The sequence below is a fragment of the Camelus ferus genome, chromosome 4, assembly GCF_009834535.1.
Source record: "Camelus ferus isolate YT-003-E chromosome 4, BCGSAC_Cfer_1.0, whole genome shotgun sequence".
NCBI classification, from domain to species: domain Eukaryota; kingdom Metazoa; phylum Chordata; class Mammalia; order Artiodactyla; family Camelidae; genus Camelus; species Camelus ferus.
The window spans coordinates 68,239,749-68,253,012 of record NC_045699.1 but is presented as its reverse complement, the minus strand read 5'-3'; the positions used below and the strand labels follow the sequence as shown (position 1 = coordinate 68,253,012).

Genomic DNA, 13,264 nt, shown 5'->3' with positions numbered 1-13,264 from the left:
GGAGATGGGATTCAAAGTCAAGGCCCCAGGGTGGGCTGTGACAGTAGAGGGTCACAGAGCCACAGAGTAAGCCTGGAAGCTGCCTCTCGAAGGCTGTGCCACACACCACAGTCTCTTTTTCCCCCAGGAAGTCCACAGGACTGTCTCCATGCGCCTGAACATCGTCAGCCCTGGCCTGCATGGTGAGTTCTCTCTAAGTCCCTCTAGGGTTTCAGTGGCTGAGGTCAGAGTAGGGCACGATGGATAGTTCAGTGGGATGGGACTGAGACACATAGCAGGGGGGACCCCAGAGAGCAGGATCCACAGCTGCATCTTCTAGATGGAGAGCCTCTGCTCATCACCATCCCGTGGGACTGGATTCCAGGCCTTCAGCTTTTCTTGATCCCCATGGTTGCTGGCCAATCATGCTGGGGGGAATGGGGCCTCCTGGAATCAGGACTGGATGGGACTGGACGTCGGGCAGTGCTGACCTCACCTTCCTTAAGGCCCCTAGTGTGAAAGGTGCCCCTCAGCCCTCAACCCAACTCTCTCTAGCCTTTATTAGCTCCCCCCAGACCCAGGCCCCCCTGGGCAGAAGAGTCCCTGACACTGAAGGCAGAGGTGAGAGAGGCACCTGCCTCTTTGCCATCCCACTTGGGCCAGGATGGAGCCTCTACTGCTAGCCTACAACCAAGAGGGCAGGGCTGATGGCCCCACTGTATGGATGGGAACTCAAGAGGCCCAAGGGGAGGCTGCCTGGACCATAGTCACACAGGAATCAAGAGTGTGGAAAGAATGAAGCTTGAGAAAACCCAAGAGCAGAGCTGAAGAGCCCTCAGAGGTGCTCTGGCTCATCCCTATCATGGTATAAGGCACAGAGAGGAGCAGGGATTGACCTAAGGCCACACAGCAGAGTGAGGCAGGCTCTGGACTCAGGCCCCACTCACTCTTTGCTCAGATGATACCATCCCATCCTCCCTAAAAATGCATCTCCGCCAGCCTTGGGATGCAGAGGCATGGCCCAAAAGGCCTGGCTGGGCCCTCTGGGTGGATGGCCTTAACAGCCATGGCTCAGTGTGAGGCATGGGTGTGATGAACCCATTAGCTAGATGAGGAAACTGAGGTTCAGAGAAGTCAGGGTCAGGGGCTGAGCTGAGACTGGCACCAAACCTGGGCTCCTGGGCAGCACAACAGTGTGGGGTTGGGGAGGCATCAGTGCTGACCACAGTCGTCCTCCCCTTGGTTACACAGACAAAGGCCTCGTCCTGCCCGCCGTGCTGGGCATCACCTTTGGCGCCTTCCTCATCGGGGCCCTGCTCACTGCTGCGCTCTGGTACATCTACTTGCACACGCGTGAGTATCCCAGGCCCCCACAATGAGTACTCAGGACCCCTCCACCACCACCTGGGGGAGCCCGGCAAAGCCTCTGGTGGGGTGGGGAGCCCTGGCCGGGGCCCTGACCTCCGCCCCTGCCCCCAGGTCACCCCAGCAAGCGGGAGCCCGTGGTGGCGGTGGCTGCCCCGGCCTCCTCGGAGAGCAGTAGCACCAACCACAGCATCGGGAGCACCCAGAGCACCCCCTGCTCCACCAGCAGCATGGCGTAGAGCCCAGCCTGGAGCCCTGGGGGCCACCCAGCCAGCCCTCGCCCAGCAGGAGAGACTGAGCAGCCAACAGCTGGGAACCACTGGCCATGAACTTACCCAGGGACCCCAACCCCTCCACTCAACCAAGGATGGACCATGCCCTCTGCATCCACCCCTCCTGCCTCCCTCTCAGAGGTCTGCTGCCAGCGAGGGCACCAGCTTGGAACATCTTGGGGTCCCCCCACCCCATCCCACAGAAACTTCAAACCCAGTGGGCCTGGGGTACGGCTGCCCAGGACCACGGAGAGACAGACCATTGCCCTATATGTCCACCTTGTTGTAGAAACCCAAGTCCCTGTAATTTTAACCTGGATCCAGCCCTCAGTGAACTGGGCTGGGCAGGAGTTGAGAACTCCAAAACCAGACTCAGCCCAGCCCACCCAAGCCAACAGCGCCTCCTCCATGGGAACAGAAGAGAGCCAGCCCAGAGCCACCTGGACCTGCTCCCAGCAGCCTCCACATCTGGACTAGCACAACTCTGACGGAGAAAACAGAAGCCCAGGGGCGTCCAGCCTGGGAGTGGGAGAGCCTAGCTCCTCCCTGCAACTGCCACACAGATACCCCCCCTCCCCCAACCCCAGGCAGCCAGGCTGCCTGTCCTGGGCCCACCCCTGTATACTCACCATCAATAAATCAGACGATGAAACCAGTGCTGAACTGGGAGAAGGGGAGAGGGCACCTAAACTAGGGTGGGGGTGGTGACAGTTCTGGGTTCAAATGGACCTGCCACTTATTGGCTGTGTGACTGTGGGCAGGTCCCATGGCTTCTTTAAGCCAGCCACAGTTCCTTCATCTGGAAAATGGGTATGAGAATTCTTGATCATAAGGTCTCTGCGAGAAGGTCTGCAAAGCAGTGCCTGGCGTGTGGGCAACGGACATCAGTCTGGTCTTCTCATTTCAGACAGGCTACCAGAGACTCAGAGAGGGTGGGCCACTTGTCCCAGGCCACACAGCCCAGGCTCCTACATAATCCAGGTTCCTGTACCAGCTATAGTCCCCATTCCCCTATAGTCTGCTGAAGGAGCCGGAGGTCAAGAGTCGCTCAAACATTAAGCCAGTGCTTTTTTAAAAAAAGGTAAAGGCTTTAATTCAGTCCAGCCACTCTCTGCCCCTAGGGCACCCCAGGCAGGGATCCTTTCCTTTCCCAGAAGGCCATCTGGAGGAAGAAATCGATCTTCCAGCAGCCAGGACCCCAGGCCTGGAAGGCAGCTCACACAGTGAGCTGGGACTGAGGCAGGAAGCAGGCAGGGTGGAATGGGAGATGGGCTGGATGTCAGCGGAATAACTAGGAAGGAGAGGCTAAGGGCACCCTAGGCTTGGAGACAGAGGATGTCTGATCTCAGCTTCCTGCCCCTAGACCTCTATTTTGCTGCCCAGAGCCCAAGTCCCTGGACCAGTCTAGATCGACTCGGTAAGGCAGAAAAGGCACGTATTTTAGGGGTTCATGAAGAGACGCAGGGCAGGTGTGGAAGGACCCCACCTCCAACCCCACTGCCTTGGCTACTGGGACAGGGAGGGCTCCAGCAGCTTCAGGACACCGCCTACCAGGTGCAGGCTGCCTGTGACCAGCACGTGGATGGCAGCAGCCTCTTGGAGGATGATGGCCCCGCTGCTGGCCACAGGGTGAGCGAGGAGGCCCCTTGGGGGACTGGGTAGCTGAAAGACAGGGTCCCGGCCTTGACTGATCCACTGCAAGGCGTGGGAGATGCAGCTGAAGACGAGGGAGCTGGTGCTGTGGGGTGGGTGGGGCACCACCAGCAGGGATGCGGGCCCACCAGGCTCCGGGGTAGGGGTGCTCCAGAGGTCTGGGCTGGCCTGCTCCTCACGCAGGCGGCTCCAGTGCTGCTGATGTGTGAGGCAGCGGAGCAGCACCTGGTCCAGTGTCACTGTGAAGTTCTGCTGGTCTGTGGGGTCCAGGGATGGGCACATCAGCAAGATGGATGGGGGGCAGGCAGGGGAGGCATGCTGTGGGCACTTGCTTAATGCCAGCCTCTTTATGCAACATTGGTCCTCACAGTGGGTGCCTTGAGGAAATTGAGGCTCAGAAAGTTCAGTGGCTTGCCCACTGTCACGAAATGGGTGAGAAACAGGGCCAGGAAGTTTAGCTTCAAAGCTGGGGCTTCTGCCCACCAAGCACATCTTACCACCCTAGCCTCAATGCCTTCATCTATAAAATGGACAGGGTCCATCACCAGGTAGGCATAAATATTTCTACAAATGCAGATTCCTGGACTATCCCTAGATAGTCTGGGACCTGCAGATCTGCATTTTTTAGATTATTTCAAAAAAAAAACTTATAACATGACCCACACAAAAAATACATTTTACAATGGCAACCCTGTACTCACATATGTATACACATACATCTGGAACAGAATTGTCATAAAATAGTACCACCCTTACTTTGTGCAAGACACTCTGATACTCTCTTTTCTATTCCATTTTATTTAAAATTAGAAATGCTGGTTGAGATCCACTAAACTGATCTCAAGAACCATCACTGGGTTGTAATCTGCATTTTGGAAAATGGTTCCCCCAATAATCTTTTTTAGTACTATAGTCACATGCAAAATTCAAAATGTACAAAGGAGTATTTATTTATACAGTAAAACAAATCTAGCTCCTATCAAGATCTCCAGTTCAAGAGTCCCCACTGTCACCAACAGAGCAGTCCACCTCAGGACCCTCTGCCCCCCGTCCACCCCAGGGATCATGCCTGTCACCTCTCACCTGCGTTGTCCATGGATGACATCTCTGTCAGGTTAGGGCAGAAAACGGCATAGTCAAACTGGCAGGGCTAGAAGGCCAAGGGGAGAAGCTCGGTGTCAGAGCTCTGAGAGAATGCCCTGCATCCTGACTTCCAAACAGCAGCCCTGAGTCCACATACATGTCCCCATCTCTGGAGATGCCCCCTATAAACCCAGCCATGGCACTTCAGTGCCCTGCCCACCAATCATCTACTTCGATATACCCTGCCTGGCCTGTGGCCTGGGCGACACAGCCCAGGATAGATGAAGAAAAAGAGGCTGGGGGTCGGGGTAGAAGGGCTTTTGCTTAAGGTGACCCAGCTACTGACTACAAATGAGAGGTCTTGGATATGAAGAACAGCCTCAGCATCCTGGTCTGTGAAATGGGGAAATGGTCCATAAGAACTACTTTAGCCCTGACATCCTAGGACAGCCTCAGTTTCCCTGGGCAGAGAAGGGCCCCTGTATGCTTATAGCCCAGTTACTCCTTAAACCAAACTTAAGAAGCAGGTATCCTAGTAGCATCCTTGTTTTATAGAGGGGCAAACTGAGGCTCAGAAAAATGCCATCTCTTGTCCAGGGTCATAGGCTAATGGCTGAAGGGCCCTGATAAGCGAGTCCAGAGCCTGCACCTTATACCACTACGTGGTCCTCTCTGTAACCCTGGGCTTGAGTGTGACCATGGAGGAAAATGAGGCCAACGACCTGTGACTTGACTTCCCTGTGCCCAATGCTTTTACATTTAATCCTCAGTACAATTCAGGGGAGGGGAGAAATCAGTCCTGTTCTACAGTTGAGGAAACAGAGGCTGAGGGATGAAGGCCCCGGAGTCAAAGCTGCAACTAGGGCTGGCCTGCCTGCCGCCCATCCTCCAGCCAGCCCCTCACCTGCAGCAGCTTCAGCAGGGCGGCGGAATCGCGGTCCCCAGTGGAGTTGAAGAGCAAGACACGAACCTCAGACCCGCTACTAGAGGGGTGAGGAGTGAGGTAGGGGAGGGTCAGGGCGGCGCCTCCGACTCCTCCGCGGGCCCCGCCCCATCCTTCCTCCAGAAACTTCCTCTCCTCCACCAACTGTCCCTGTCCTGACCCCGTCCCTGCGTCCCGCCTCATCCTCCCCTAAGGTCCTTCCTACTAGCCTAGTCGCGTCGCCCGGCCCCGGAGCCATCCTTCTCCCAAGGTCCCGTCCCTCTCTGCCGGCCGAGTCCCGCCCCCGCCTCCGGGTTCCGCCCCACCCTAGTCCGAGGTCCCGCCCCTCCCCTAGACCCCCGCGCCGGACCCGCCTCTGCCCGCAGCTCACCTGCCCGGCCTCTCTCGCCGGTGCAGCGCCTGGCGGAACCAGCGCACGCAGGCCTGCATGCTGCCGGTGGTGTGCGCGCCGTCCAGGTACCAAGTCAGGGGCCCGCGCCGCAGCAGCTGCGTCCGGCCCAGCCATTCCGTGTCCCGAAGCCCTGGGGGAGAGGGGCAAGGCAGCCCTTCAGCGGCAGCCGCGAGGCAGGCCTCTTAAATCCTCTCCCGCCCCAAATTCTCCACATTGCACACACCACCCGCCCGCAGAGCCCCCGCTGCTGGAAGGCTGACCACTCTGAGCGAGTGGATCAGCCCAGGAGCCTCTTACTGGGCACCAGTCATTGGGATCAATTCTCTGGCCGTTTCATCTGGTGGAATATTCCAGGCAGCCCTGAGAGGGGACTACTATCATATATTAGTTCCATGTGACAGGTGGAGTACCCTAAACTCAGAGATTACATCACAAAGCAAGTGAGTCTGGGGACTGGGATGGAATCTACCAGGCTCCAGACTGTGTCAGGGCTCTGACCCCAGGCCTGGCACACAGTGAGCACGCTGGAACCAGTTGCTGAAGGGTTTTAACAGACACGAGGATATACTACGTCTGAAAGCTTTGGGAGGAAGCAAGAAGCCTGGCAACAGCACCGTTCTCAAGAACCTCACAGTCTTATGATGACAATGAAAAGGATGATAGTTTTGGCTGCTACCACTGGCTGGGCATTTTATCCCATACCTGCCAGGCTCTGGGCTCAGTCCCTTAGTCATGTCACCTCACAGTGGGTCCTGTCATTATCTCATTTGGCAGGTGGGGAAACAGCCTCAGAGAGAGTTCATGAACTCGAAGTCAAGGGAAGCTTACTGACTTCAAAGTCTTTGCTCTTAAGGCACGGTCTTGAATTGCCCCCCACCTCTCAAACAGGAAACCAAAAGAAACATCTGAAGGGGTCTGGCTGGGCAGGAAGGTCCAACTCACCATGCCGCATGTGGGATGTGGGCTGGAACACGGGTGCCAGGGGCAGCTGCCCCAGGAGGCTTGGCCTAGACACCTTCAGTTCCCCAATACCTGCTGGGAGGGTAGGGGGAAGAGAGAGCTGAGTGAGGGCCGACAGAGGCAAGCTCTATGTGTCCACTGCCCACCCTCTCACCTACCCACTTACCCTGGTGGTCCTTTCGCTGCAGCCAGCAGCGGGCCAGCTGCAAGGCCAAGGTGGCATTGGACTGCTGGTGCTCTCCCTCCAGGCCCAGGGTCAGTGGTGGCCCCCCTTCCTCCAGGGCTTCCAGTGGGGGGCACAGGTAGAGGGGACACTGCAGAGGAGACAGTGGTCAGGGGAGCTGCTGCCACCTCTTTGGCCAGCAGACCCCCCCTGATGCCATCAGCCTTTCCATCTTTCCTCATGGACCAGAACCCACCAAGCCTTTTTCCTAGAAATGAGATGTGCTCCAGCTGGATGAGCACAGATGAGCAAACTGAGGCCTGAAAAGATAAAGTGCCTCCCCAGCTGTTCTAATCACACTTACGGAGATCTGCTGAGCGCGGTCCCTCAGCACTGCCAGGGGGCCATCAGGCTGGAGCACGGTGAAAGCGGGGACACCACACTGTGAAGGACAGGGAGAGTGAGCCAGGGGCTGCCCAGGGTCCTCCACCTTCCATCTCTAGCCCCCACATCCCTGGGTTTGGGTGGCCTACTCAGCCTCCCTGCATGGAACCTTGGGAACCCCTCAATGGGGAGACTAAGACCAGAGAGGGGGCTCAACTTGCTCTAGTCTCATGCAGAGCCACGACAAGACACCAGACCCCGCTGATGCCCAAGATCTGGTCCTGAATCAGGATATAAATGACCCTGCCTCTCCCCCACTTTCCTGAGCCTCGAGGGCCAGGCTCAAGCCATTCATGTACCTCCCCTCCCCAGAGCTGCCTGGTCACCTTAAAGATGCCCCCTTTCTGCCATGCAATCTTCTCCATCGTTTCCCCCAAAAGGCCAGTGTGGTCGATACCAAGAGAGGAGACCCCACACACCACGGGCTTCCTGTGGAAGACAAAAGGGCCATGATGCCCCTGTCCCAGGCCACCTGGGCTCCTGGCCACCATCTGTCTCCTCACCTGATGATGTTGGTGCAGTCGTAAGCCCCACCAATGCCCACTTCCATCACTGCCAGGTCCACCTGCAGAGGATCAGAGGGCATGGCAGGGGGCACAGGGGCTGAGATTCCCCTCCCCAAGGCCTCCTACACAGAGTTCTGGGAGTGGGCACACACACCTTCTCTTGGAGGAAGACATGGAAGGCCATGAGCGTGAGGAAGCGGAAGTAGCCAGGCATGGAGACACAGCTGCTGTCGCCCTGTGGACAGGATCACATCAGAACCCAGGGCCCCTATGGCCTCTACTCTGGGGGAAATTGTATCCTGGGATGTGCAGCGCCCTCTGGGTCTATCCACCCACTCCAGGCCCCCTACCCTGCCCTCCCAGCAGCCCTCTGGCATGGGCACCTTGGTCTCCTCCAGCCGGTTGTAGAGGCGCCAAAAGTGCTTGGTGAAGAGCTCGGGGCTTATGGGCTGCCCATTAATGCGGATCCGCTCACGCACCTGCACCAGGTGGGGAGAGCTGCCAAGAGATCTAGGGTCATCAGGACTCCCTTCCCAAGATCCCCAGGCCTTCACCCTCCCTGCAGTTTCAGAAAACAAATCTGACCACATCGCTGCCCTACTGAAAACCCATCTGCAGCTTCCCCTTGCTGTCCAGAGAGTTCTATTTCCTCATCTCAGCCTCCTAGGCCTCAGCAGGCTGATGCCAGTAGCCTCTGTGCTTCACCTCCCCCACATCCCTTGGTAGGTCCCTGTGTCCCAGCCCCTCTGGGCTATTTTTAGTTCCTCCAGCCCCCTACCTCTTTCTATGTCTAGGCCTTTGCACCTGCCCACTTTACAGGTCTCAGCTAAGACAGTTCCACCTCCAGAAAGGAGAAGAAAGGACCCCTCCCTACCAGGCTGGCCAGGCATGCTCTCTAGACCCCAAAAGCCCCCATGCTTTCCCCATCTCACACCGATCAGTCATTCTGCAAACATCAGCCCCCATAATGCCTGTCTTGCAGCCCTTGAGGGCAAGGCCCTATCTGCTGTGGTCAAGCTGCAACCCTGGACTGGCCCAAATGGGCCCAAGTTGAAGGCTGAAAATCATTTTAGAAGAGGAATTGTTGGCTTATATTTGAATCTTCAAAGACCCTCTTGTATTATGAGAGGGGGTCCATTTCTCTATTTTGAACAAAGAACTGTTTAGGAAAACATGTGGGCCTGAAATGACCCCAGTCAACTGGATTCAGAGGCTTACTGAAGTCATTTGATGGAACTGGTAAAATAAAAGGAGGCAAAAGTCTTGAATGCCCCAAGCCCCAAAACTAAATCCTGAGCAATTACCATCATGTTAATCCCACTGCTTTACCAGTGACAGGCTCGAGAGGCGTGCACAGCTCAGGGGAAAGGGACCCATGTCTACTCCCCACCCCCAATCCTCTGGAGTGAGTTTAGATGCCTGAGTGCAACTAAGAGGGGCACTGCCTCGAGGGCAAAGCAGCAGCTAAGCCTGGCAGAGCGGAAGGGCTCCCTTCTGCTGCCCACTCTGGAGGCCTTAACACGAGCGTCATAAACTACCCTTATCATTTAAGCTCTTACTAGCCAGGTTTTCTTTGCAAAGATGCCATAAGTGAGAAATATTTCTATGTGATTTAAAAATTGTATAAGGAATTTAAGTTCATAAAAGGATCTCTGACTATTCCAGCAGTGTATTTTGTTTATACATTCAAGTTGCTGTCCTCTCTGCCCAATTTTTTTCCCTTATGAAAATTAAGGACTGCCATAAACTTGGGCAATATAGTATGAGCTAACTGAGTGTTTGTTGAATGAATAAACACTGGGCAGAGAGGTATGCTCCTGAGCTCCTGGGGGTGACCCTGACCCTGAGGTGCTGGCTGGTTCCACAGCCCTTCAGAGAGCTCGGAGACACCACATCCCTCTATATCTCAGTACCTAAAGAATCCCGTCTTCAGGCCGTAGTTTCGGAGAATACGTTCAGTGAAGGCACAGGTGGAACCCTAGAGAGAAAAGGTCTTGTCTGGGCAGGCCCCACCCCACCACCCCAGCCAAGCGGACACCCTACCCCTGGGCCCTGTGGCTCACCTTCCCCTTAGTCCCAGTGATGTGGATGATGTTCAGTTGGTCCAAGTCCTCCACCTGGGATAGATGGACAAGGTCCCTGCCTCAGCCACAGGACTCACAGACAGACAGGAGTCGGGGATGGTCACAGGCCCTCCCCACCTTACCTGCAGCCCACTCCGTGCCAAGTACAGCTCCATGGCTTCCAGTTGTGTCTGGGGATCACCCCGCTGTCGCTTCACCTGCTCCAGGTAGTTGGCATTGGTCTGCAGGGTGTTGAGTGTGCGCACGGCATCCTGGCAACCAGTCCCCAGGTAGCAGGTTAAGGCTCATCAGGGGTCCAAAGGGACAGGGGCACCCAGTGTATCAGTGGCCAGGCCAGGATACCAGGCCTGCCATGCCAGTCCTGTTGCCCAAGCCTAGAGGTTAGGCACCACTGAGAAAGAAGTGCCATCTTTCCAGCTCTGGCAAAAATGGGAGCCTGGGGCCATTTAGCCCCACCCAGGGAGTGCCAGGCAAACAGGTAGAATGACTAACAGGATTCAGGCTCCCAGGCCTGCACCCCTTGGGCCTTTGTCCTGATTCCCTTCAATGGTGTCCACCATTATATTGGGCTCCTCCAGGGGCAGGGCCAGAACCACAGAAGGCTGGGGTCTTAGAACTGAAAGAATTCCTGGAGGCTTCCATGCCGAATCCTGAGGATTGGGGTTCTACCTTCTGACCCAGAGAAGAGCTGCTTGAAGCAACCAGATGGGGAAGAGGAGTCCAGAGGGAGGAAGGGTGTGCCTGTAGTCGCCCGGCCAAGAAAGCAGATAGATATATAGCTTCAGGATAGTCTGCACTGGGGAGTGAAAGTGGGTGTGCTGTTTATTTCCCCTCAGGCCTTAAACTGCTGGCTGGAGGCCCCACTCTTGTCAAACTGGTGCCACCTGCCTGGCCAGCATCAGGTTCTGATCTCGGTCAACTGGCCCCTGCCACAGAGTCAGGCAGAAAAGTCTTCTGTTTTCCAGATTCTTGCCCCACCCACCACTGCTCTTGGGTCCTGCCTGCCCCCCAATTCCAAGAACTTGGATCTGCAATTCTTAAATCCTGGAGACTCCAACCCCAGATCTATATTCCTGGGTCTCTCAAGTCTGAACTCCTGAATCCCTTTCCCCTCTCCGCTCCAACTGCTGGTTCTGCGTCCAGAACCTCAGTTCAACCACTGGACCCCTTGGTCCTATCACCGGGCGTCCCTTCCCACTCTCTAAAGAGGGACACTTCAGTCTCAGAATTCCCAGATCCCGCAGACCAGGCCCAATTTCCTGGTGCCTGTCTGTCCCCACCTCCAGTCTCCAGGATGTTCGCGCCGTGGAGTTCCTCAGTCCTAGGCTCCTGGCCGCACCCCCTCCCTCCCCAGCTGGCGGAGGCCGGATGCTAAATGACTCAGGCCCGGCTCACGTGTCATCGCACAACCTGCCGCCGGCGAGCTGGATACCTGATACTCCATGCCGGGCTCCTGTGGCGCGGGCCACGCGCTCAACCCTCGCCTCGCTGCGAACCCCAGTGGTTGCACCACGCGGAGAAACCGCTGCCAGGAAGAGAGCAGTGCGCAGGTGGCAGCGTGCCCGCGACATAGTAACGGCACAGGCGGCCGAAGCCTAGGCCCGGACCGACGAAGCCACGCCCCCTAGGTCGGCCCGCCCTTGCCGCGCCCCCTGTCCCCACCAATCAGAGCCGCCCATGGAGACCGCCGACACCAATAACAATCTGCGGGACGCCATCTTTGTGAGGGGCAGGTCCCGGGGCGGGCCGGAGGGCTCTGCCCATGTTTGTGAGGGGCACGCTCCGGGGGTGTCCTCTGCCTTAGAGAAACACGCACTCCTATAGTCATCACCCTCCCAAGGACCCGGCCTCACCCCCCAAAATAGCCAGTCCCAGTCAGCAACCCTGCACCAGGCCAGAAGCAGCTCCGAGCCAGGATAGAATGACAGCTGGCAGACACCTTCAGGAGGTCACTGAATCCCGGCCCGGAAATGTCCCAATTCAACACAGACCGCAGGCTATAGGTATGCGGCCTCTGCCGTCACCAATCTGATAGCCCGATTGCGGGGCAATAGAACAAAAACCAGGTACCTGCGCTACCGGGGCCCCTAACCTTTCCTGGGCAGCCTGAGAAAGCTTCCTGGAAGAGGCTACATTCTAGCCTCATGAGGCCTGGGTATGGAAGGCAGTCAGCGAGGAGGTGGCGGGGTGAGGTCTTCAGGCAAAGGTAGGGAATGATGTGTGAAAACCAAAATACTGGAGAGAGAGATCTATGCAACTGAGGGAACTACAGTTACGCCTGATTGGGCCTAGTCACCTGGGAGTCACAGGATGCTAGACGCAGTAGGACCTTGTAGCCTCATAAGAAATTGAATTACATTTAGATGACACTAAAATGGTTCTAAGGAGGGATGACAAGATCAGATTTGCACTTTGAAAGATTTGCTGTTTGGAAAATGGATTGGAGAGCCACCCAGGGAGGGGACAGTAATCTGTCCTTCCTGTGGGTGGAGGACTCCTATTTGTCCTGGAGTTTTCAGAAGTTTTTCTGTGACCTTCTTCTCCTCAACTGCTAGTATGGAGATTTCCCTTTTTACAGCTGAGGTCCAGAAAAGCTGAGGTGTGTTTGGGTAGGGGTGGAAGGGTTGATGCAAACACCACTCTAAAGAAATTCTCACAGATAAAAGGTGATCCCTTGAGGGGAGGATATAGCTCAATGGTTGAGAGTGTGCTTAGCATGCACAGCATACACAAGGTCCTGGGTTCAATCCCTAGTGCTTCCATTAAAAATAAATTAATTAATCCAATTACCTAGCCCCCCCCCCAATTTTTTTAAGTTAAGAAAAAAAAGGAGATCCTTAACAACTGATGGGATTTTAGTATGTCCCTCCCTCTTTCCTGCAGGCATTGAGGATAAATATTTATCAGAGATTGTTTGATTTTGAAATAAACAAATGTGTTGGGAAGATGCCATCATTGGCTAGACTTCTGCTCCTCACATCACTGGGGGGTGCCCCCACCCCTGTCCCATGGGAGATAGAGAGGTCCTTTTCTTTTAGTTTCCTTCTTTTTTTTTTTTTTTTTTGAATCACTGAAACTTTCTCTATACCTATACATGTAAATAATTTAATAACTGCATTAAAATGATCGTAAAGAGGCTTTAAATGTTTTTATTTTGCTTAACCCTCTCCCTTTCCCCACCCCCACTCTCCTTTGATAATTCTTATTGACAGCCAAGTATGTGCCCCACACTTTTCTATGATTGTGAAATCACAGACACACCTAGACATCCAAAGGGCCTTGTTGATGCAGATTTTTTCTGTATCTTAACTTTCTTACTCAACAATAAGCTTATAGGGATCCCTCTAAGACATTTACTTAGTAAACCGTTAAATAGTGCCTTTCTGGGCCAGGAGCTATTCTAAATGCTTTCTACATAGTT

At 55.3% G+C, this 13,264-nt stretch overlaps 2 protein-coding genes across 3 annotated transcripts in view; one reads left to right on the top strand and one right to left on the bottom strand.

Moving 5' to 3' along the window:
* Positions 1-2,271, top strand: part of ENG (endoglin) — a 28,786-nt gene extending 26,515 nt beyond the window's left edge. For both annotated transcript variants that reach the window (XM_014556860.2, XM_032478505.1), the window contains 3 exons: positions 128-182; positions 1,231-1,332; positions 1,459-2,271. In XM_014556860.2, the coding sequence (XP_014412346.1) occupies positions 128-182; positions 1,231-1,332; positions 1,459-1,583 (282 nt within the window). In that variant the 3' untranslated portion in view covers positions 1,584-2,271. The remainder of the gene's footprint in view (positions 1-127; positions 183-1,230; positions 1,333-1,458) is intronic.
* A 412-nt stretch (positions 2,272-2,683) lies between these two features.
* On the bottom strand, positions 2,684-12,609 carry FPGS (folylpolyglutamate synthase). The gene is given in 16 exon segments (XM_032478506.1): positions 2,684-3,526; positions 4,353-4,419; positions 5,257-5,332; positions 5,666-5,816; positions 6,629-6,718; positions 6,813-6,960; positions 7,174-7,251; positions 7,580-7,682; positions 7,757-7,818; positions 7,914-7,994; positions 8,143-8,257; positions 9,673-9,737; positions 9,823-9,876; positions 9,966-10,094; positions 11,276-11,335; positions 11,337-12,609. Coding segments are annotated over 16 exon segments (1,761 nt in total). The 5' UTR covers positions 11,415-12,609; the 3' UTR covers positions 2,684-3,122.
* Between the last annotated feature and the right edge of the window lie 655 nt (positions 12,610-13,264).